The sequence below is a fragment of the Fringilla coelebs genome, assembly GCF_963513975.1.
Source record: "Fringilla coelebs genome assembly, chromosome: 4".
Classification (NCBI taxonomy): domain Eukaryota; kingdom Metazoa; phylum Chordata; class Aves; order Passeriformes; family Fringillidae; genus Fringilla; species Fringilla coelebs.
The window spans coordinates 59,329,956-59,352,083 of record NC_140032.1 but is presented as its reverse complement, the minus strand read 5'-3'; the positions used below and the strand labels follow the sequence as shown (position 1 = coordinate 59,352,083).

The 22,128-nt window shown below is 37.3% G+C and overlaps 1 protein-coding gene across 3 annotated transcripts in view; it reads left to right on the top strand.

Moving 5' to 3' along the window:
* The window catches only part of LRBA (LPS responsive beige-like anchor protein), a 363,835-nt gene that overhangs the window by 63,363 nt on the left and 278,344 nt on the right, over nt 1-22,128 (top strand). For all 3 annotated transcript variants that reach the window (XM_084204142.1, XM_084204143.1, XM_084204141.1), the window contains 8 exons: nt 5,521-6,543; nt 7,359-7,534; nt 8,708-8,861; nt 9,268-9,448; nt 10,679-10,806; nt 11,117-11,224; nt 13,658-13,829; nt 13,968-14,403. In XM_084204142.1, the coding sequence (XP_084060268.1) occupies nt 5,521-6,543; nt 7,359-7,534; nt 8,708-8,861; nt 9,268-9,448; nt 10,679-10,806; nt 11,117-11,224; nt 13,658-13,829; nt 13,968-14,403 (2,378 nt within the window). The remainder of the gene's footprint in view (nt 1-5,520; nt 6,544-7,358; nt 7,535-8,707; nt 8,862-9,267; nt 9,449-10,678; nt 10,807-11,116; nt 11,225-13,657; nt 13,830-13,967; nt 14,404-22,128) is intronic.

Genomic DNA, 22,128 nt, shown 5'->3' with positions numbered 1-22,128 from the left:
GAGTTATGGAGAGCAGAATGAACTTGGAGACTGGAATGTGCAGCGTCCTTTAGAGTTGTGCACCCCCAGCACAAATGTGTTGTAATGATGCAGTCCCTCACCTTTATGAGGTGTTTCCTTTTTACAGCTTCTTTTGTAGTAGATGTGATGGAAGGCTTTTCTAACCAATGAGTGGAGGGAGAAGAAAGTATTTTCATTGTTCAGCAGGCAGATATGTGTGCCAGTGATGGGCTCTTACACATGCATGTTAATGGGGAGATCCTCCATCTCATCATTCACTTGGCTTGAGGGAGTGCAACGTCATGAATAAAGCTGCAGGATGCTACCATTTGACTAATCCAAGCTGAAAGAAATGGGGATAGAATAGAAGGGAGCAAGATAAACTGAGAATGTATAAAGCTACAGAGAAGCCTTAAAAGAAGAGTGTAGCAGAGGTTTGCTACTAAGTGCCAAAGCTCTCAAACCGAAGAATTACAGAAACATTAGCAGCAGAGAGATCTGGTGTATGAAGAGGCAAGTAGCTCTGAAATAGTCTTCCTAAGTGAAGAAGACTTGAGGAAAGAGAAGATTCTCATCTCCATGACTTCATATAAAAAATCATGGAAGATGGGACGTGTGTCTGCAGCCTCAAGAACTGTTAGTGGCTTTCTTTGCTGTTGCTGCAGTTTGAAGCAATTCTCCTTCATAATTGCAGCCACCTCTGTTCACATTGTGGGGCCTGCATTAGGTCTCCTGGCCGTTCTTTGAAATTTGGAATGTGGAGTCTTTGCTGTAGGGCTGCCAACAATATATGGAGATACTGGAAAAGGATGACAGAAGTGAGCAGTGCATAAAACCTGTTGCTGAGCATTGCAACAATGGGGTGATAAATGCTGAATTTAGTTACAGAATATTTTTGTTGATAGCTAAAGATCAAATATGTACGAGATAGGATTTGACAGTCCCTTGAACTGTTGTGAATGGTGGCAGGGATTGAGATAGTGAGAAAATACCTTGAGATGATTGCGTGTGCTTGTGTCTTGCAATTTAAACTCATTAAAAGCAATAATTTCCTTAGTGAAAATGAGCTAATAAACGTTCGGTATGCCGTTTGAATTTACTGTTGTATGATGCTGTAACAGTAAGCTATGGCTTGACTTGATTTGAAGTAAAATGCTGTCGACATACATAAAATTCTCCCTCAGAAAAGCAGACTCTTATGAATTATATTTACTAGTACTTGTTTTCTGATTCTATAATTTTTTTTCTCAAGATGATTTAAAAAAAAAGGCAGAACTCTTGCTACTTAGGTGAAAATGCAAGATACAGGAGCTCGAAACCATCTTGGAACAGTGGTTTCCCCCACCTTGTACATCATTGAATGTGTTTCTGGTGGAAGTTTAGACTCCTCCTTTAGAAACCTCTTATCCTGCAAAGTATATTTTAACTTGCTTTGCTTAGCTTTCATCTGTGAACTGCTCAGAAATAGCCCGGAGAGTCCTTCGGTCGGTATGCAGTACCTTTGTATCTTTTCCTGTGCTGAGTTGAAAATTAGTTTTGATATCTCTGATAGTGGTGTCTCCTGTCTAAACAGGCCTATTTGTGTTTGGAGATGGGATTGCACTTATGAAACAGTTAGTGTTAGTAGAGGAGAGGTGGAAAAAGCAGGTCAGTAAAATCCTATTTAAGATTCAAAAAGTTGTGATGCTTTTTGGAATTATGGAGAATTTATTCATTTATTATGAAGAGTTTATTTAAACCAGCACAGGAGCTGGTTTGCACTGAGCAGACTCTATAAGGAATTGTCTGACCTGTCTGGCAAGATATTCCTTTCCTCTCTCTACTCTAGGAAATTGCCCACCTGAAAATGGAAAAAAAAAAGGCAAAAAATCATAACGTATAGTTAAAATATTTTCTCGAAGTTCTTTAATGCAAATGTCAATCATCTTACCCTTTCTCATTGTTGTATGCTAATTTTTCTCCTTGGCGATTAGTAAATGTTGGATGTCAAATTAAGCTGAAATTAATGGCAAAGGCAAATGCTGCAGTTATTAGCTCACAAGTGTCTTCAACTGGTGGTGCGTAGGGAAGCATTGCAGACAGCTATGGATTAACCATCAAATGATGGTGAAGATTAATGATTGGCCTTTTAGCTCACTAATTTAGAACAATTTCTGGTAATTAATTTTGTATTATCAGCTTACAGTTGCAAATGCCTTAAGGAAAATAAAAAATTACTTATGTACATTTAAGGTTCATCAAGGTAGCAGTTGTCTTGTAAATTGTTGCCTGCTTGCAGATCCTAGTGTTTAATCTTTAATACCTTTATGTACTCTGTGCACTTGCTTTTAGTAATCATAATTTCTACTTTATTTTGCATTTTTGTTGGTACTGATTTTGTTAGCCTTAGGTGTTTTGTTTTGTATGTATAGATTGTCTTTGTGTACTTGTGTCCTTCATAAATGCCACGTCATGTAATAGAAGTTGTAGGGGAAGAATTGTCTGCTGCCTGTGTTGTAGTACCACAGTTTCTTGGTTTCCTGTCAAAGTAAATTACAGATTGATACACTGATCAGAAGTGTTTATACAACCTTGTTGAAAAGTTGGATTTTACAAAGCAGAATTTCTGAAATTTGTATCCTTATGTTATATAAGAAACTCCCTGACTCAAAATGGATGCTAGAAAAATACTGTTTCATGTGGTCTCTCTAATTCTGTGCCTTGGTATTTTAATTTGAGTTTTATTTAAAGGACAGTTAATACATTGTAACATGAATTCTTGTTGATGCTTATGGTCAAAGTAGAAATTGCTATCCTCGTTGAGTGGACTTTGGATTTATTTGGGGAGTGATATTTTCCTTTAGTTCCCTACTGCCTCATTTTCTTCACCAGCATTTCTCTCCTTACAGTTCCTTGCATTGTTCTGAAATCAGTGTAGATTCTTATCAGATTTTGCTTGGATTTATTTGCTCATAAGTTTACCCATTTGTGAAGACAAATTGTCAGTATTGACCTTCTTGCTGATCTTTGTTTCTATTTCTTTTTGGTAGCAATTAAAAATCCCACAGTGCACAGTTTCATTTTCAGTATTGCTCTGTATTGTATTCCAAAACATTGTTCCAGGTTTCAGAGGAAATTGGTTGTGAAATGGTATTGCATTCCTGTACCATACATTGTGTTTTTATATGTTGACCGTACCATATTCCCTGAATTCCAACATGGTTGGAAATGTAGAGGTCAGAGACAGCCTTGGGTGCAGTGACCATGAGATGGTGGAGTTCAGGATTCTGAGGGGAGAGAGGAGAATAAAAAGCAAGCTTAAAATCCTGACTTATGGAGAACAGATTTTGACTAATTTTCAAGCTTAAAGCTGTGAACCATATGATCAATTTGGCTGGTAAGGAAAAATCAAGAGCTGCAATAGGTTTTTGTTAAGGGGATGGGGCTTGGTAGCACACTAGAAAAAAGCATTATAGCAAAAGAGTAGGTCTCAAGTTGCACCAACTGAGATGCAACTGACTGCCCATTTCTCCAAAAGTAGTTGGCAGCCCTACAGACTGTGTTCATAGAAAGTGAGAAGCTGTAAACTTGGTAGCTTTTACTCCCACATATGAGTTTAATGAGATTTGTACTGGAATGATGCATGAAAATACAGATGTTCACACTGTTAAATATTGTGGGGCAGTGTGCTTTCTGAGAATTACATGTAAGTTTTGCTGAAATCAGACAATATCATTTTCATTTGTTAAATGTCTCTTTAGTGCCTTGCTGGAACAAAGCTTTTTAGTAGGTTGGAAATGGAGGAAGCAGCAGGGAGAGAGTGAAGAGGGAAAGTTAGCTGGAGATAAGTTCAAGTTGTTAAGATTCCATCTTCAGAAAACTAGTGATTAGACCTAAAGTAACAGCTTTGCCTAATCATATTTTGGAAAATAAGTGAAAAGCGCAAGGGACACCTTATTAGCATGATCTCTTTTGTGTTGCCTTCGACATTCTGATTGTGGTACAATTCAGAAAGTATTTCCAAAGTAATAATGCCCCCCATGTGCTCTTTTTAGCAAAACCCTAGAATCAAGTAATTTATGGATCCATTATAATTGGATGAACTTTCAATCAGTTTTAATCATTCACACCTTTTTTTTTTGTACATAACTGAATGAAAACTAGTATGTGAAGACTCTTTTTTTTCTTTTTTTTTTTAAACAAGCAGAGTGAGATATCCCACTTCTGTTTCTAGACTTTAAAATTTCAATTAAGTCAACTTGAATTAATAATATCGTTCAGGTCATGTTAAAATAGTGTATTGCTCCTGCAGTATTTGAATATACTTGATTGATGGAGAAAATAGTATGTTAAAAAGTTAAATATTGACCTCACAACCTGCCAAAAAGAATTTTTGTTTTGCTTATCTCTGATTTGTTAACTGTAATTTCTAGTATATTTTTAATCTGAAAAATTATTTTTTGACTCCTCTGTGTCATCTTAAGGGAAAATATTCCTAGTTACTAATCATCACTTTGAATACCATATACATGGAATTTTTAGATGAGGTCCAAATGAATGAGCTGAGTATGTAGGAGAATAAGAAAATTTGTGTTTGTATATTTAGTGGAATGCACTGCTCTACTTTGCCTATGGAAAATGTTTATGATACAGAAAATTATTTAAAGGAAACAACACTCAGGTGGAGCTTATGTTGGGGAAAATTTTGAGAACTGAGCTTACAGATAAATAAACACTTGTGTTACAGAGTATAAATCTAAATCCTAAATGAAACGGTATGGATTAACTAAATTGAATAACAGTGTAATAAAAGCTTAAGTTAGGCTAGTGATATTTTATTTTTTAAAACACAGCTATTTATTTGGGCAAATGAGTTTTCTTAGTGTGTATATAAAGAATTTTTCTATCTGGATTTTTTAAAAAAATACCTGGAAACAACAATTATATTCTCAGCTAAGGAGCAGAGAAGTCTTTTCACTTTAATCAGTTTGTCTAGCTTTTCTCAGGCTGAGATGGGGTGAATAGCATTCCCTCAAGGAAATGCCCTCTGGGGAATTTTAGGTATCATTTGGGGTTCCACAGGATTCTGGCTTTTTTAGGTGCTCTCACTTTGTGACATTGTACTTTTCAGTGTAAAAGTTTCAAAAGTTTATGTATATTTGTGGATTTTTGAGCATACTAATGGTGCTAAAAGGATGTGAAAACTTTGCTACTTGTCACAGCCTCCCTCTTCACAAAAAATAAATGTTTTCAAATCTGGTAATTCTGTGTGTCTTATGCTTAGGATGTCCTTTGTATCAGGCTAGTTGAGGTTTTTTGACCTTGAGTTTACTTTTCTTCCCTTTAGCCACCAAAAACAGGTACATGTAAGAAAAACTTGCTGTCAGTTGAAGTGATATCTAATGGGCAGGGTTTTTTTATGAAAAGGACAGGTTCCAATATAAATTTGTGATTTGAGCATTGATTTTTATTTTCTTTTTTTTTTAAGAAAACAGTCATTAATATATAGTTTTTAATGTCCTTTGAACTCTGTTCTTTTAGGTAACTTTCGAAATGCACAAAGAGAGTCTTTCCCAAATGTACAAGGAGTACCAAGAGAAAGGAGGTGAAGGGAGTGGAGTATGTTCTTCAACTCCAATAAGAACAATCTCTGGGATTAGCAAAGAAGCTGAAACCAAGGGAAAACAACAGTCTTTGGAGTTAAAAGAAAATGCTGCTGCTCCTTCTTGCATTACTGATGGTGATATAGAGTGCAGAACTGAAGAAAAAGAGAAAGAAAACTCATCAGATGTTGGCCAACAAACACATTTAGTGTCTAATCATAAGGAAGAATTAGAGGGGGAGGATATGGGTACTACAGAGGATTTAAAAGCAGTGCCTTGTATGGAATTTTCTCCAGAGGCAGAAACAGTAAAGCCCAGTGTCTCAGAAATCAGTACTGGAATAGCTGAAGCAATTGAAGATTCTAGCAAAGCTGATGAGCTTGTTGAAGAAACAGTTGCTGTCACTGCTACTTCTTTAGCCATGCAAACTCCTGTGGAAGGAAGAACTCCCTCAAGTCCAGAAGAACTGGAAAAATCAGCAGTAGAGGTGGAAGATGAAGATGACTTTGTTGATTTGAAAGATGAAAGTAGTTTGCCTTTGCCTTCAGAAGAGCTTGCAGAAAGGAGCAAGGAATGTGGCTCTAATGCAAGCGAAGTGACAAAGCAGGAAGAAACAGAGAAGCAACCGGAAACTGGGCTTTTAAAGTCTGAGGGTACTGAAGGTGTGGATGAGAAGAAACAAGAACTGACTTTGCCAGAGACGGTGAGTTCTGCAGTTCCAGAAGTAGTAACTCAGCTGGATTCAGCAGGAAAAAAGAAGCTGAAGGAAGGAAACGTAGTTACCAGTGAAACCAAAAAAACTGTGGAAAACACAAATGCACACATGGCAGAGTCTGCTGGAGCCTCTGACAAAAGAATTGCCAAGCTTGATGTTTCCAGTGTTGCATCAGATACAGAAAGACTGGAGTTGAAAGCTAACACATGTCTAGAAGCACCTCTGCCCCCCAGATCCATGCCTGAGGTAAATTCTACCTGTCCTTCATCCATCTAGCTTAAAAATAAAAGGAAGGTTTTTTTAAATGACTTTTTTGAGAAAGCATTCCTATACATTCTGGGGATCATCATGTGTGTGATTTTTGTGAGTTATCTATAAAATACTTTTAACCCTGGGTTAAAATAGCCATTATTCTTTTAATTTATGTACTGAGAATTCTCCAAGATTTTTGTACATCCATGTATGAATGCTGATATAAACTGAGTGTTTGGCTAGATGGATACTTCACCTCAGCTGTTTTAAACTATAAATATTGATAGGTTTGTCACTACATCATGTCATTCTACCTTTTTTGTACAAGTATAAATTAAGACTAGGCTCTGTTGTGTGCTGCAGTGCTCCACCCTCTAGTTTTTAGTTTCTAATCCAGCTTTTAATGGTTAAATAGTCATATTTCTGAGTCCTTCCCTTCTGCAGAGATACTTCCTAATGGATGCTCTTCAATCTGCACCATTCTTCCTTAAAGGAGGAAAACCACTGTCTACAACAACATATTCTCCCCCCCTGGTAAGGTTGGGTGGCTGCCTGTAAATGCTTAGACTGGCAGGTGTGGTAGTGCAGCTATAGCTTTGTTTGTAGTATAGTTTGGTGTGTCCATTAAATAGCATTTGTGTAATAGTTTTAGCTTTATTTGGAACCATGTAACCATGTACACGGTCTAGACTTGTTGGATATCCAAAATCTCGAGTCTATTAGATGCATTTCAGTGTGTGCCATGGGAACTACTAACCAGAGTGTGGGTTTTGTGTTTTTTCTTTTTTGTCTGCAAATGATGCATTCAGCCCTCAAGGCAGCAGGTTTCCTCAGGACAGGAGCTGGCTGCTCCATCGGATGGGCAGAGGAGGGACACGAGGTCAGCTGTGTTCCGTATTCCCGAGTTCAAGTGGTCACTGATGCACCAGCGCCTGCTCACAGACCTGCTCTTCTCCATAGAAACAGATATTCAGATGTGGAGAAGGTACATCCTGTGCTTGATGTGGAATGATCCAGACTGGATTCAATTATAAGGGACTCATTGACTTAGACTCATGGACATCTGGTGTTTTACTCATTGTTCAATAGCCTGACTTATTTTGTGACCTACACCAAATTATTCTCAGATTTTTTTTTAAAGACTCTTTACAGACATAACTGTGTGTTGGTTCAGGGCCTGCACAGAGTTTTGGACTGAATTCCTGGCTACGTATAAGTCAGTGGCAGTCTTGCTGTTGATTTTTATTCAACTAAGATTTTAATTTTCCTGATGTATTTAAGGGCCTGTGTCTTCCTATCTAAATGTGGATAAGAAAGATAATATATCCAAAATAGTATGTCTTGCTTCTGCATTTGCACACCTTGCTGCTTTGATAGGGTTCTGTGAGCCCAATGATGTTAATTCGAAGATTAACTTCTAACAGGGCTCTGGAATGTAATCATGAAGATCTTTGAGAACAGCAGTAATTCTGCAATTTAATTTTAAGGTTTAATAACTCAAATAAGAGGGGAGTCCATTGTTAGCTTGTAGTCGTGAGTGTTGAATTTAAATTGAACCATATAGGTGTTCTGACCTGATAAAAAGGAATGTCAGGATGAAGAAATAGTGTAGATAATTGATTCAAACAATTTAAACTGAAGTGAATTTTTGTCTGACTATAATTTTAGGATATGTTGAAGTTAACCTATCTGGTCATCATCAGACATGGCTAAAATATAAATATATTTTAGTCTCTGTTTTGGAAAGTTTTTGTCTAAGTTTTTGTGCTTTGTTGATTTTTAATTTCTTTGAGAAATCCTTAGAATTTCCTTTAGCTTTCTAAAGATTTAAGTTCAAATCTTTAAGTTCACTATTCCAGGAGACTTTATTCTGTTTCCTGATATAGTGACTCTTGCTAGCAAGCAGTCATAGATCAGCCTATAAGGGATCTTTATACAAATGAGGATTAGCAATCATCTTGGTGTTTTTAGCAACCTGTCATCTTGAGCAGTTTATGAACAGAAAAGACATGTAATTTGACCCTTAAGTCATGTGTTATTTACTTCCCTGCTGCTAAATGTCTGGTTTTAGTTTTGCAAAACCAGAAATATTTTAAAATACCCCAAAAATAAAGCTCTATTCTGAATGTTTTTTTTTTTTTTAAAAATTTTTGGACAGCCATTCTACAAAAACTGTGATGGACTTTGTGAATAGCAGTGACAATGTGGTGTTTGTGCACAACACGATCCACCTCATCTCTCAAATGATGGACAACATGATCATGGCCTGTGGTGGTATCTTGCCATTGCTTTCTGCTGCCACATCTGCTACTGTAAGAGATTCCATTTTTATTTAAAAATTCCTCATTTGTGGGAGGTTGTCTTTCTTTATGGAGTGTATTAATTATTATATCTGTCCTTTTGGGAAATGGAAATACAAGTGGGGTTTCCACAGGTATCTCTCTCCTCCCTTTACTGCCTCCACACTTTTCCCTAAGATAAATTAGGTGCTTGCCTTCTTTGCCTGAAGACATAAAAAAGTTTCCTGCCTTTGTTGCCCCACAGTGGTCTGGAATGGGATTAAATCCCAATACTAATGATTGTTTCTAGAATATGAGTAATTATTACTTTTGAATGTGACTGACAGTGGACTTCCAGCACACATTTTTCTTCATTTAGCGTGCAGGAATATTGTCTTTGTGAAGAAGTAAATTTTGCTTTCAATTTTTCCCTGTTTAGCATGAATTGGAGAATATTGAGCCAACTCAAGGACTTTCAGTAGAAGCATCTTTAACATTTCTACAGAGATTAATCAACCTTGTGGATGTGCTAATTTTTGCAAGCTCTCTTGGTTTCACTGAAATTGAGTCTGAGAAAAATATGTCATCTGGAGGAATTCTGCGACAATGTCTTCGTCTGGGTAAGCAAATAAAGCCACTTAATGACCATAGAAGTTTGCAGTTAAGCAGTTAGCAGCTGTTAGCTTTATTTTTGTTCCTGTTCGCTAAATCAAGATTAAATGTAATCAAACATTAAGATCTTAAACAGTTTTACTGTATTCTGCAATGCATATATACATATTAATCTCTAAAAGTTTAAATAATATAGATTAAGTTTGGTAGCCTGTTTTCATTTTATCCATGAGGATATTTCTTTTGCCAAAGTTCCCCCAATAATCAAGCTGAGAATATAGCAGCTTTAAGAAAAGTAATCCTGTACTATATAAAAAAATGAAGCTTTGCAATACTTATGTAAGAGGTTTAACACTTGAAGGTCAGTATATGAAGGCATGGTGAAAACTAGAAGTGTAAATTTTTGAAGGGCTCAAATTGGGCACTAATTGTATCTGATTATTACAGTATGCTCGCTTCAAACTGGATTGAAAGAAAATGATCAGTTACCTAAGAATGTAACTAATCTTCTGAAAATGAGGACATATGAGATCATAGCAGAGTCCAGGTAGTTAATACAGGAGGAGAGAATTCATGCTTCAGCTTGCATGCTGTAAGACTTTTTGTAATGAAAAGTTTGATTTGCATGAGTGCCAGAGCAGCTCAGAGCCTCAACCGTAACTAGCCCTCCTCTCCCTTTCTAGGCAATTCAAACTTTGTGCAGGTAGAGCAAGATTTATGGTATAGAGGTATAGAGGTGGGGTAGTTCTTTTTTCCTTTGAAAATAAGTATTAGAAGATGAAACAGGTCAAAAATGTGCAGCTTAAAAAACCCCAAACAGTTGTGTAACTTCAGAACATTTAGTCCAAGAGTAACAGAGTATTGTGAAGCAAATGTTACCATTTGTTTCACTGGTGTATCACTTGTCTTCTCCCTTGCGAATTTGTGACATTTAGCTGTCCTCACCCTCTGGTTATATGCATGGTAAAGCTGCAGTGAGGGATACTCACTTTGAAGTATCCATTAGATACAGCATATGTGTTCTAATAGTTTAGCATTCATTATTAGTTATAAATTATTAAAGAATTTTGAGCATTGGTTTGCAACTGTCTAAAACTTACAGAAGCAAAGTATTTTACTGATGTGTGTCAGCTTTTTAGTTTTAAGTGGTAGACAGAATTGTGTTATACATTTCTGTAAGGGAGTATAGAGGAATACTGTTTCTCAGAATATCTCTTAACATTTCTTTTCCGTTCAAGTATGTGCAGTAGCCGTAAGAAATTGCTTGGAGTGCCAGCAGCATGCACAGATGAAGCCTGTTGGAGACACTGGGAAGAACCAAAAGGCAGTGCAAGGCTTTATAGGATCAGGAAAGTCTGCAGCAAAGGCAAGTTTAAGACCACATTCAGAAACACAGAAGTCAATAATGATTAGTCTGTACAGAGAGATAAGTTTTTAAATTTGCACCTGCACCACTGATATTTTAACAGACCTGAAGCGGGGTGGTACAAGTGCTGGAAATTAAATCTGTCAAAAGAAATGACCAGATATTTTTCTCCTTTAAAGATGAAATGCATATCTGATCTTTCTGCTCTAGTTATGACAGCACGACACAGAGTGGGTGATTACACACACTTAATGATTCTTGGTAGAATGCTTTTAAACACAGGATCTTAAACAATTGGTTTTTTTTATAGAGTCCAGTGGACATTGTGACTGGTGGCATTTCTCCAATACGAGACCATGACAGACTTCTGCAGGATATGGATATTAATCGCCTCCGAGCAGTAGTGTTCAGAGATATAGTAAGTCAATGATGTCCTTTTCTTTGTAGCTGCATTTCTGCTTGTCTCTGCTAAATGCTTCCTCTGTGTTACAGAGTTTGGCTAAAATGGATGTACGAAAAGGGAATACTGCTCACAGTAATTAGGAACTTACAATACTCTGCAGCTGTTGCAGTGTTTGGGATTGGAAAGAGGGAGAGGTGAAACCCAACTGTCTCCCGATCTGGCTCTTTGTATTCCTGAGAATTGATGATGTGGAATTCTGCTGGTTGTATATTAATTCCGTTGTGTTTAGTACAAATATGTTCATAGACAAGCTATTTATGTATCATAAACATGTTTGTACATTTTGAAGAAGTCACATTCTTCTAGCTAATTAGAGATTAGAGGTCATTTCTAATTCCTTTACTTCCCCTCAGAGGAGCCAATTTGTGTGCCTGTGCCGTAAGTATGCATATGTTTTTTTGGTCTTGAATTGACTAAAAATATCTTTGCCCTGTGTCAGCAACTTTATAGCTGATATTGAGGAAATTGAGATTGATTGCTTGAAAAAAACCACCTCTGTAAGCAAATACACCAGCTATAATGGCTGTGAGTCATTGGTGGCCACAGCCTGGACACCGAAACTTAGTTTACAATAATTGGACTGTTTAGCATATGTAATGATTTATACAGTCACTTTTTCTTCTGTCCAGAAAAGTGAAGGATTTTGAGTTTTATCTTTACAGTAATTATTGATTGAAGGAAGCTTCTTTCAACCATTACGTCAGTATCAGTGTGCAAGAGAGTAACAGGAAGTGACTCTTCCATACTGGTGGCAATTAAAGTAATCCTAAGGATTCCTTCAAACACATTTTGTGAACCTTTTTCTTTAAAACAAACTATCAAAACAATACCCACTCACAACTTCTGCTTTTTTTGCACATCTAATCCATCTGGCTCTGTTTCCCAATAAATATAAAATGGGGCAATAGCTCTGCTTTTTGGCTAAGGTGTTGAGCTGTGTGGGAAAAGTAGACTTAGAAGATCTGGTTGGGAATAGTTTTTGTTTGAGCTGTTTACACTTGCATCTAATTTTTTTTTTTTTTGCATGCAGTTTTTTTTTTTTGCATACATTGTATTCAGCACTTACAAGGAGTGGCATAATTTGAATGTATGGGTTCTACAGCAGGAACTCTGATGGAATCCATTTACCCACCAGTAGCATTAATTAGAGTGTTACATGGGCCTTATTTCAAGCAGTTCTTCAAACATAGCTGAAAAAATAAGGAAGGGACAGTTCTACTTCACTGGATCATCACTTTATTAAGTACAGTTAGAAACTGTCTTAATATTCATCTTTCAAGAAAATTCTTTACAATCCTTACCATTGTAGGTGGCTTTCCTCAATCTCACACTGATTATTCTATGAAAGTTAACATTTTGGGTCAAGCCAAGGGGAAGATAGGGTTTTTTTTTAGTGCAACAGATAGAATCCACCTATGTTACCTGTTCTTAATAGAAAGTTTCTCATAAATATCTCCCAGAATAACCTACTAAAGAGTTCTTCAAGGGATAAGGAGCTTTGATGGGCAGTACAATCATGATAGAATGAGCTTTATAGTGTAACTTAGTTTCTTGAACTTCTCAGAGGACAAAATTGAATGTTACCTGAGCCCTGATGTGAATGAGGGGTAAAAAAATCCAAACACTCATTTTTTACTGATTAGTAAGTGAGGATCCAAATACTCCATTCTCCTGTGACCCAAAAGTGTATGAAGCTTTTTTCCTTTGGTAGCCAAAAGGGACAGGCTTAGACTAAATCTTAATCTCCAGTTTTCCCTCTTTCACTAGGAAGGATTGAGTACTCTGGGGAGGAACCTGGCATAGTTCTTATTAAGATTTGTTTTCAAGGTTTTCCTAAAATCTCTTCATAAAGTTCCCGCTGTAATGCAAATGCATGTTGGTCAATTCTTGTTTAAATGATACAGAGTAGATTACATCCATCTGGACTATCTGATAATGAAATAAAACCTTGACACTTGTTCTGGAATTTGCTCCTTTTCCTTCATTGATATGTTGCAGTTATGTCGAGTATGCTTGCCTTGCAAATGCTGTTAATATCTTGGCATTTTTGAGGAAATAGAAGAAACACCCATGAACAAAGGGGACCCTAGACCCTACACTAATTTAAAACATGAAATCAAAACACCCAACCTTAGCCAAAGTTGTCAATTAAATGAAAAATGAAAGGATTAGTGCCACTTGAATACAAGGGCTTAGCTTTATAGGTGAGACTAACTGTGCCTAGCTTTATAGCTGAGACAGACTGTGACTAGAGAATATTGTTCTTCTATTGCTGACATATCAGCTTCATCTTGGTATGTTTACGGTAGTGCTGAGCATACTTCATGAAAAAATAAACATGCTGCTGAAATTGTAATGGAAAAATCTGTGTGTGTCTGTTTTTTACAGGAGGATAGTAAACAGGCTCAGTTTTTGGCTTTGGCTGTTGTATATTTTATTTCTGTGCTCATGGTTTCGAAATACAGAGATATACTGGAACCCCAGAATGAAAGGCGACCACCAAACCAAAGCCAGTCACTCAAGGAATCAGAAAATGAAAATAATGAGACTCCTGCTGCAGGTGAACTGTTAATTATTTTGCCAAATGAAATAACTTGGTTTAAAAAGCTTTAGAAATCTTCTTTAGGACCAATGTTGTGAATGCTTCTCCATTAATAATGACCTTACAATGTGTTTTTTGTCCTTTTGGTATGAACAGTTGTGGAAAAGCCATCTGCTGCTCTTGGTGCTTCAGCCTCTACTGAAGATTCAGAAAAACCAGCATCCATGCAAAGAAGGGATTCTGGTCTTGGGGAGGAAGCAACTCTAGCACAAACAAACAGTTTGAGTGGTGCTGCTGAAGCACCACTGAGTGTTAGTGCAGGCCCAGATGCAGTCAGTGAAGTCCTGTGCACACTCTCATTAGAAGTCAATAAATCTCAGGAGGGTGGAAGTGAGACAGGAACTGAAGAGAGTAAATCTGCGGCTTCTGTGCCAGCTGCAAAAAATGTCAATGTGAAGGACATTTTGAGAAGCCTGGTGAGCACACCAGCTGATGGGACTGCAGTGGATGCTGCCCTTCTGCCACCAGCCTTCCTTGGAGTTCTTGGTGATGGAGCTGCTGAGCAGCCTGTGCAGTTCCATTCCTTTGACAGGTAATGTAACATCTGAAATACTTAAAAGTTTGATTTTACTAAAGGTATTTGTAAAAAACAGGAAAACAGAACTATAAAGTGTAGCCCTGGCAGATGAGGACTGCTGTTCATATTTAGTTGGCTTTAAAGAACTCAAGAAACAAAACAGACATTAAATAGCTTAAAATAATGGTATGTAGATTAGCAGGTGTATTCATCACAGTCTTGTATCTAGTCTCTGTTATTGTGGGCCTGCAAAAGAATACTGGCTTACTAATAGTTACAAATGTTTCAAAAACAATGGAGTAATCATCTAGTGTCCTTCTACCTAGAGAATATTCCCACATTCATTTAGGAAAATAGATGTGTGTTCTGCCTTCTGGTGCCAAAGGCCTACTTTAACTCTTTTCATTATTGGGTAGGTATTATCCCTAAGCTGCTAGACTTGCTTTATTCTAACAGCTTTTTGTTTCATTGTAATAAATTTCTGCGTTTCTTAATATGCAAGTGCTGCAGTGCATTCAAAATGGAGAATCCCTGCTTTTTTTCCTTTTAGAATGAAGTCACTCTTTCCTGATAATAATTTTGGTGTTCCTTGTGTCTCAGTCTCATTAGCTCTTTATCTTTTCCCAAGCATAGTAAACCAAACTCTCTTTTACTAGACTTAGTGCCTTTTACCGTTTCAGGATTCCCAACAGCTGCAAAGAAAACAAAAAAGGAAAGAAAGAATCCTGTAACACTTGCATTCCTGCCTCGAGGAAAGCCTTGGGTATTTCCAGAAGTCCTGCAGTCAGTCTGGTGCAAGGGGATCCCCTTGTCACTGTACCAGTATCTGATCCTCTGCTGATTCCTGAGCTTCCTCTGGCTCTGATGTCTTTGCAGTCTGTGGCTGCCTTGTTGTCAATACCAGCTGTCCCACAAGAGAAGTGCAGTGGTGCCAGGGCTGTGGGTGCAGCTGTCACTGCCTGTCTGCTCCACTCACACTGACTGCCCTATCACTGCTGGGGGAAGAGACAGTGGTGTCTGGCCAGAGGAGACACAGATGGGGTGTGCCAGCATTTGGGCTCTTGTCTCAAAGTGAATACTGTGTTCTCCTTGTGATGCTGAACAGGAGGACTTTTTCTGGGAGCAGGAGGAGGATGCAGGCAGAGGGGGAAATTGGTAGAAGGGGGACACTGAGTTAGAACTTGCCACAACTCTCTCCCCACTGCTGCCCAAGTTCTTTTGGCACTTCCCCTTCAAGGCCTCTCATTGCTCTTTGCTACAAGTGGGCAATTGATGTCAAATAACATAATGTTTAAGTCTGTGATAATGCTTTTTTCTTGTGAAATTCTTAGTATAAATTGTGGCATGGTTTCAGCCACCCAAATAACATTTGTCTGGATATCTGGTACAAAAGTGACTATTGCATTTATCAATTATTTTTTAGCTATTGTGGACACCAAAGGTTTGTGGTGCTTGTGGTGATTTGAATTGGTGTACAGGAGGCTAACTAGATGGGAAGTAATTGGGCACGTGCAGCCCTGATGGCTGACATAGGTAGATTACACCTACAAAACCTTATCAGAGGAAGCTGTACAATTTGATAACATGTACACTAATGAAATAGCAGGCATTGATAGCAGCCCTTCTGTCACTTGCAGTTCTGTGTTCTTCTTCCTGTATAGTTACAGAGTCACGCAAAAAATGGCCAAAAAACCCCCTTAAGTTGTGGTGTGTTTTATAAAGCAAGTTACCAAAAAGTTGAATTACTTGCTGTTCTGTCTTTTACTTTTCCACTGCACAATGGACACTTCTGTTTCCACCTCCAAAGTGCCAGCCATTTGTAACAACTCTTAATATTCTTTGACTTAACTTTGGTGCCAAATTATTGCCTTGCTGCTCAAAACGAGGTGGTCTGATGAAGGAATATATATGGGGGAATGAAGAGGGTGCATAGGTTGAAGCAGTAGACAGCACTGTGCTTCTGAACAGAAGAGCTGAATTTTGTAGTGTTTATGTAGCTGTCTGGGCTGCTCCAGAGTGATAATATGTGGGCATTACTTTCCAAAGATTTTTTGTTTAGTAGGTGGGGCTAAATACATGAGGAAAAAATCATGAAGTAGTATAAAATATTTTGTCAGCATGTTATTAACTAAAGTTAAAAAGAGGAAATAACTGTGTACGAAACATTAAAAGTTAAATGGACAGACAAGTTTCATGGCCACTTGAAGGTGACTTTATGTAGTGAGACTGCTTAAAATACACGTTTGTGCTCTGAAATGACACCTAGGCACCACAGGAGGAAGAAACTGTGCCAGGGATAAAAAACCACTTTTTATAAAAAACTGGATTTGAGTTCGAAATAATAGATCTCATCTCTGTGATAGGAAAAAATACTAAGTTACATTGTGAAATTTATTTTTTGGGAAAACAGACTTTGGGATGCTTTCTTCTTTTCTGTGTCTGGTTTACATTTAATATATTGTTTGATGGCAAACAAAAATTCTGTTTTTTTTTTTTTTCTTTTTTTTTTAAAAGCACTTTGTTAAAAGTTGTTCCCATGTAGCAGTTTACCAGTGGGGTATCTCTGGGAATTTCAAAGCATCTCTCTGATCCTCCATTTATCTCAGGAATGCTGTGTCAGAAATCAAAACTCTCCTCATATCTTAAGGATTATCAACTTCCCAGCCATAGCTGGAGAGTATACAGTAACAGCTATGTGAGTGAAACCTTACTGAAAGGCTGCCAGGTTGCAAGCCTTTGGAAACAGCTAGGTGTATGTGTTCATTCCCATGCCAAAAATCCACCCCTTATCTTATGGGAAGATACAATCTTGTGATTAGTGGGTGCCAGGGGTTTATCATGATAAAGTTCAAGACTTGCATTGGCTTTTTCCCAAGATCCACAGGGACATGAATTAATGTTCTGATTTCAGTGCATCCCTAAACCAGCAGTTTTCTTATTTAGTAGTAATAGTGTAGGAAAAGAGGAGGGTAGTAATGCAAGCAATTTCAAATAAAGTGGAAATAAAAATAACCAAAGCTTGGGATAAAAAGAGAGATGACATTTCTCTTCAGTTAGTCTAATAAAACCCATAACCTATCACTTGCCATTTTTACTGTATGCTTTAAAATAAAACCTCAGTCTCTCCTGGTTTCTGCTGCTCTTTGTGGAAACATTCAATAACCATGTCATTATGGGAGGCTGATGATGAGGGTTCAGAGGAATATGGCTTCTTAAATCATGATCTTGTACCATAGAGCTTAAATCTGCAGCTGTGCTGCAACTTGCAGAACAGATATGTTAATAACCTTGTTTATCTTTTTGGAACATCGTCTGTAAGCTGCTTAGTTTGGCTGAGCCTGTGTTTACTCATTTGTCAGTCAGTGGTGTGCATATGCCTTTGTAGTAGTTGGTTGTGGTAATTTCAGTTAAATTTCATCCAAGTCCCTTTTTATATGGAATGGATACATCTTAGACTTCATTGATTTGGGCCTTCAATACAAAAAGAATAAACTATTTTTAGACAAGATTAAACCTGCCAAGTGTTGGTGGAGACAGAATAGGAGAATGGGGAATCTTCAGATAAAGGCACATGTGCTGTGATGGAAAGCTCAGCTCTTTCAACACACCAACAATTTGCATTCTGCAGGGACCAAAGAGGCAAACCATTTGAAGTCTTCTCCCTGCCAAGCTGATTTTAAAGTTCTCTTGCAAAATTGATTGTATTCTTTCTATCATATCTTCTCTTCCCCTCCCTGCATTCTCTGATCTCTCATGGTTTTGAGAGTCTCTTGTTCTTCCTTTCTCCTTGGATATCTCAAGGGAGACATAAGACAATGGGTATTATCCACAGACAGTAGAGCCCATAGAAGGACACTGACATGGCAGGCTGCCTTCCTGGCTCACAAAATAGAGGTAAAAGTAAGTCTCTGATCCTCTTTATTGGTCTTTTGCTCTTTGCACAGGAGTCTTGCAGTGGCCATTGTTTTGGCAGCTTGGAACAAGGCTATTTCCTTTTGGTTTTGAATTAAAACCATTATCCTGTGTCACCTGCATTGCTTTTCAGTGCTAAAAAAACCCGAAGAATTAAATCTGTATAAATTCTTGTATGTTGAGAGAAATCAGAGCTCATGTAAGTATTTTAAAATTACAGTGAGGTCATCAGTTTGGGCTGCTTCATGTTGTACTAGGAATATTTGACTTGCACCCAAGGAAAATTTGTATACTTGAAATATATTTAAAATGAAATGGGCACTGGCCAACTTAATGCAAAGTAAATACTTGGGAAAAGGCTAAAATTTTAGGAGCTGTAGGTATTTTCTATCTTTATATTGAAACAGAAGAATCAGTGAACTGAAACCAGGGAAGGGTTCAATAAGTAAATCCTTATGGAATTTGGCAGAACAGATCATTATTGCGTAAGCCTTTGTCTGTGATGGAAGTCAGTGTTCAGCCCAGTGGTCTGTGCTCATTCACCAGTGAATAATTGTCTGCAACACGAAGACTTCTTACACTTCAGCATAATTGGGACTAATAACACACTGACCTTCTGGCTAAGATGTATTTATGGTGGCTGGTTCTCACTATGCCTGGCCTATGTTTATCAGTTCCCCTGCTGTAAATTCTTATTCTAAACCTTAAATATTTGATTTTAAATGAAAACAGACAAACATCTAATATAGTCATGTAAATGAGGAAGCTCAAGTGTTGTTCTTACTGTGGTGCTTGAGGTCTCTTTGCAAGAGACCGTAAGCATATTTTTTGTGCAGTTTTAAAATTTTATTTATCCTGTAGCTGAAACTTTATATAATGGATGTTTTAATATACAAGTGTAACCCATAAATAGAATTTAATTGATGTGAATGTTAAGGAGTAAAATGTATTAATACTTTTTTCCACATGAAGCCTCTGCCTCTGTGTGAGGTTGCTTAATGTGCATATTCTGATAAAATTAATCATGATTACGGATGCTTTGCAAAATATTTTTGTAGATCTGAGGAAATAGAATATAAAGCAGCTTGTTGATGAATATTTTTTCATATGTGTAGCAATACTTAACTTTTTGGGAAAACACTTATCTGTTTAGCTACAGAAAAAGGACTGTCTTATCTGTGTGCTCTTTAAAAGCAAGTGCCCTATTATTTAAGGGAAGCTGAAAGCACATTAATTTTTAAGACAGTTCTGACAAATTTACTTGATTTAATAGTATGCTGAACACTTCATGTTTTCTATGTAGTTTATTTACTACAATATTTTAACTCAATTTTCTGCTGTCTCGCATTGTTTATGCCAGTTGCATTCATTTTTCTTATATTAACATTTAAATAATCTTTCAAAAGAAGAACACAAAGGAACACTGGTAATGAATGGAAAAATATTTCTTTGGAACACATGTGCAATTCCACCTAAATATTCAAAGAAAATATCAAGGAAGGAAAAAATATAAGAATTTCAGAATGTAAATAAAGAAACATTACTGATGTTTATGCTTCAAAAATCTTAGCTTGCTTTTCCAGTATGTGGTAAATATGAATATCTGTACATGATTGCTGAGCTGTACTTTCATGTCTTTGAAGAAGGCCTGGAAGTGGAAACTCCTAAAGCAAATCCTGCGCCTGTAACATTGGTCAGTTGCCCTGTTGAAAGGGAAGACATCCATGGCAATAAATGTTACATTACCAGTACTGAAGCAGTGCACAGCTAGAAAGTCAGTATATCAGGATACTTGGGTGTTTTGGTTTGTGGTTCTTGACCTCCTTCAAGGATTTTTGCATCAGAAGGCCATGGCAAGTGACCAGAAGACGAGGAAAATTCACAATTTGGGGTTTTCTTGTATCGTGCTTTTAAACAATATGCAACACTTTTGGCTGTGTGCATGAGATTGACACAGCTCTTGGAAGGGACCTTCTTTCCTTACCAGACATACTGTTTATTTTATTTTGGCTCAAAAATAGCAGTAATTTCAGTTGACTGTTCCAGATCACTATCTAAAATAAATTCTGTTCAGAAGTAGTCTGAGCTCTACAGTGAGATGTTCAAAGCCTCTCTTTTCTTTTAAGGGTACAAGGTCCAACAGGACCTTTTTGCTGTTGAATTTATGAAGTAGATTTGTTGAAGTCCTATTCTTTAGCTAAAAGCTAGAGGTTCTGTTTCAGTGAGGTATAGTAAACAACGTGTATCTCTCAGAAAAGTTTGTGAGAGTTGGTGTCTCTTGTTTGAAGCATGTGGTGCCACTGGAATACTCAGGCACTTCCCTATGTCCTGTTTATAAGGTAGCACATTCTCTTAGATTTCAAAGTCTGATACCTGTTCGTTTTTATACCTTGAATCAAAGCAAGAGGAATGATATCGGGTAATTAAGAAAAAATAAAAGTAGCAGCTCTGCTTTACAGCTGTGAATAGAATAAGTGCCAGATTTCTGGTGCTGGTTATCTGAGTATCTTTCTTGTAGTGAATGCCATTGGTAGATTCTGAAAATTATACTGGAAGTGAGTGTTAGAATGTAGTTCCTTTTTTAGTATACTTCATGTAAAGTGGTTTCCTGAAAGTTAGAGTAGCAGCTATACATGTATTCCCAAACTTGTACAGTTTGGAAGGTGAGGAGATAGACAAAGGATCTGAAAAGGCACAAGGGACTGTTCTGGTCATTTACTGCTGTCTGTTGCAGTCCAGGGGGAAAAACTCAAAAAAGTCTTAATTCCTTTGCTTGAATGCACCTCTCCTTGGGTAGCTGTAGAGACTCTGACAACTTGCTGAAGCTAATCCCTCAGTACAGCTCCACCTCAGCACACTGAAGGTCAGTAGGAGTTTACAGGCAGGACTGATAATCTGTAGTGTTGTGCCAGAAGGCTGTTGGAGCTGGGATTTCTTTTGCCTGCCCTCATTGCTGGCTGCAGATGAGCACTGTTAAGGTAACAGATCTGTCTGCACACGGCCATCCTTGCTCCAGGCCAGGCATCCTTGGTCCTGTGCAGTTCCAGAGCTGTCACTTGCCCTGTGAGGAGCTGCTTTTAGAAGTGCTGAGGCTCTTCTAAAACTCCTTCTCAATGCTTTCAGCATATTAATTTCTTGATTTTCATCTGTAATAGGTCTTATCTAATATTGAATTTTATTTTGGTCAAAATTCTGCCTTGGGTGTATTTTATTTTTTAAAGTGTGGTTCTGGCGTATTCTTTATGACTTAAATACCACCTGTTTTGTAGTTCCTGGGGCTCTTAGTAGAGTCAGAGAGTAAAACTACAACATTCATAGGCATTCAGAGGACACACCCATTCTGTTTTGATATTTTTGAAAGAATTATGATTGACTATTAGCCCTGGAAGCAGAAAGGTTCTCTAAAGGACTTGCTTTTACCCTCAAGGTAATTTGATGTTTTCTAATTTAAAATTATTTACATGAATGATATGTTTTTGAACAGACACAACCCATGTGTGCACAACTTCCATCTATATGTGCATTAAAATTTGTCACTAAACATTCTCCTAAATCCAATATATTATATCCAATATAATTGTGTTTCTATTAGTCAACAGCAAATGGATGATTATTAACTTGGTGTGCAAATAAATTTTTCCAGATCATGCACCAAGGTCTCATGGAATCCACCTGAATAGACACATATTTATAATGAGAAGTTATACATTTTTAGGTTTAATATTATTGATTAATATATCAATTGCATTGATATCTGTACAGTGAAAGGACTTAAAATCTCTGAAGGAATATACCTGGGTTTCAGTGCTGAATTGTTAAGATTGGAAA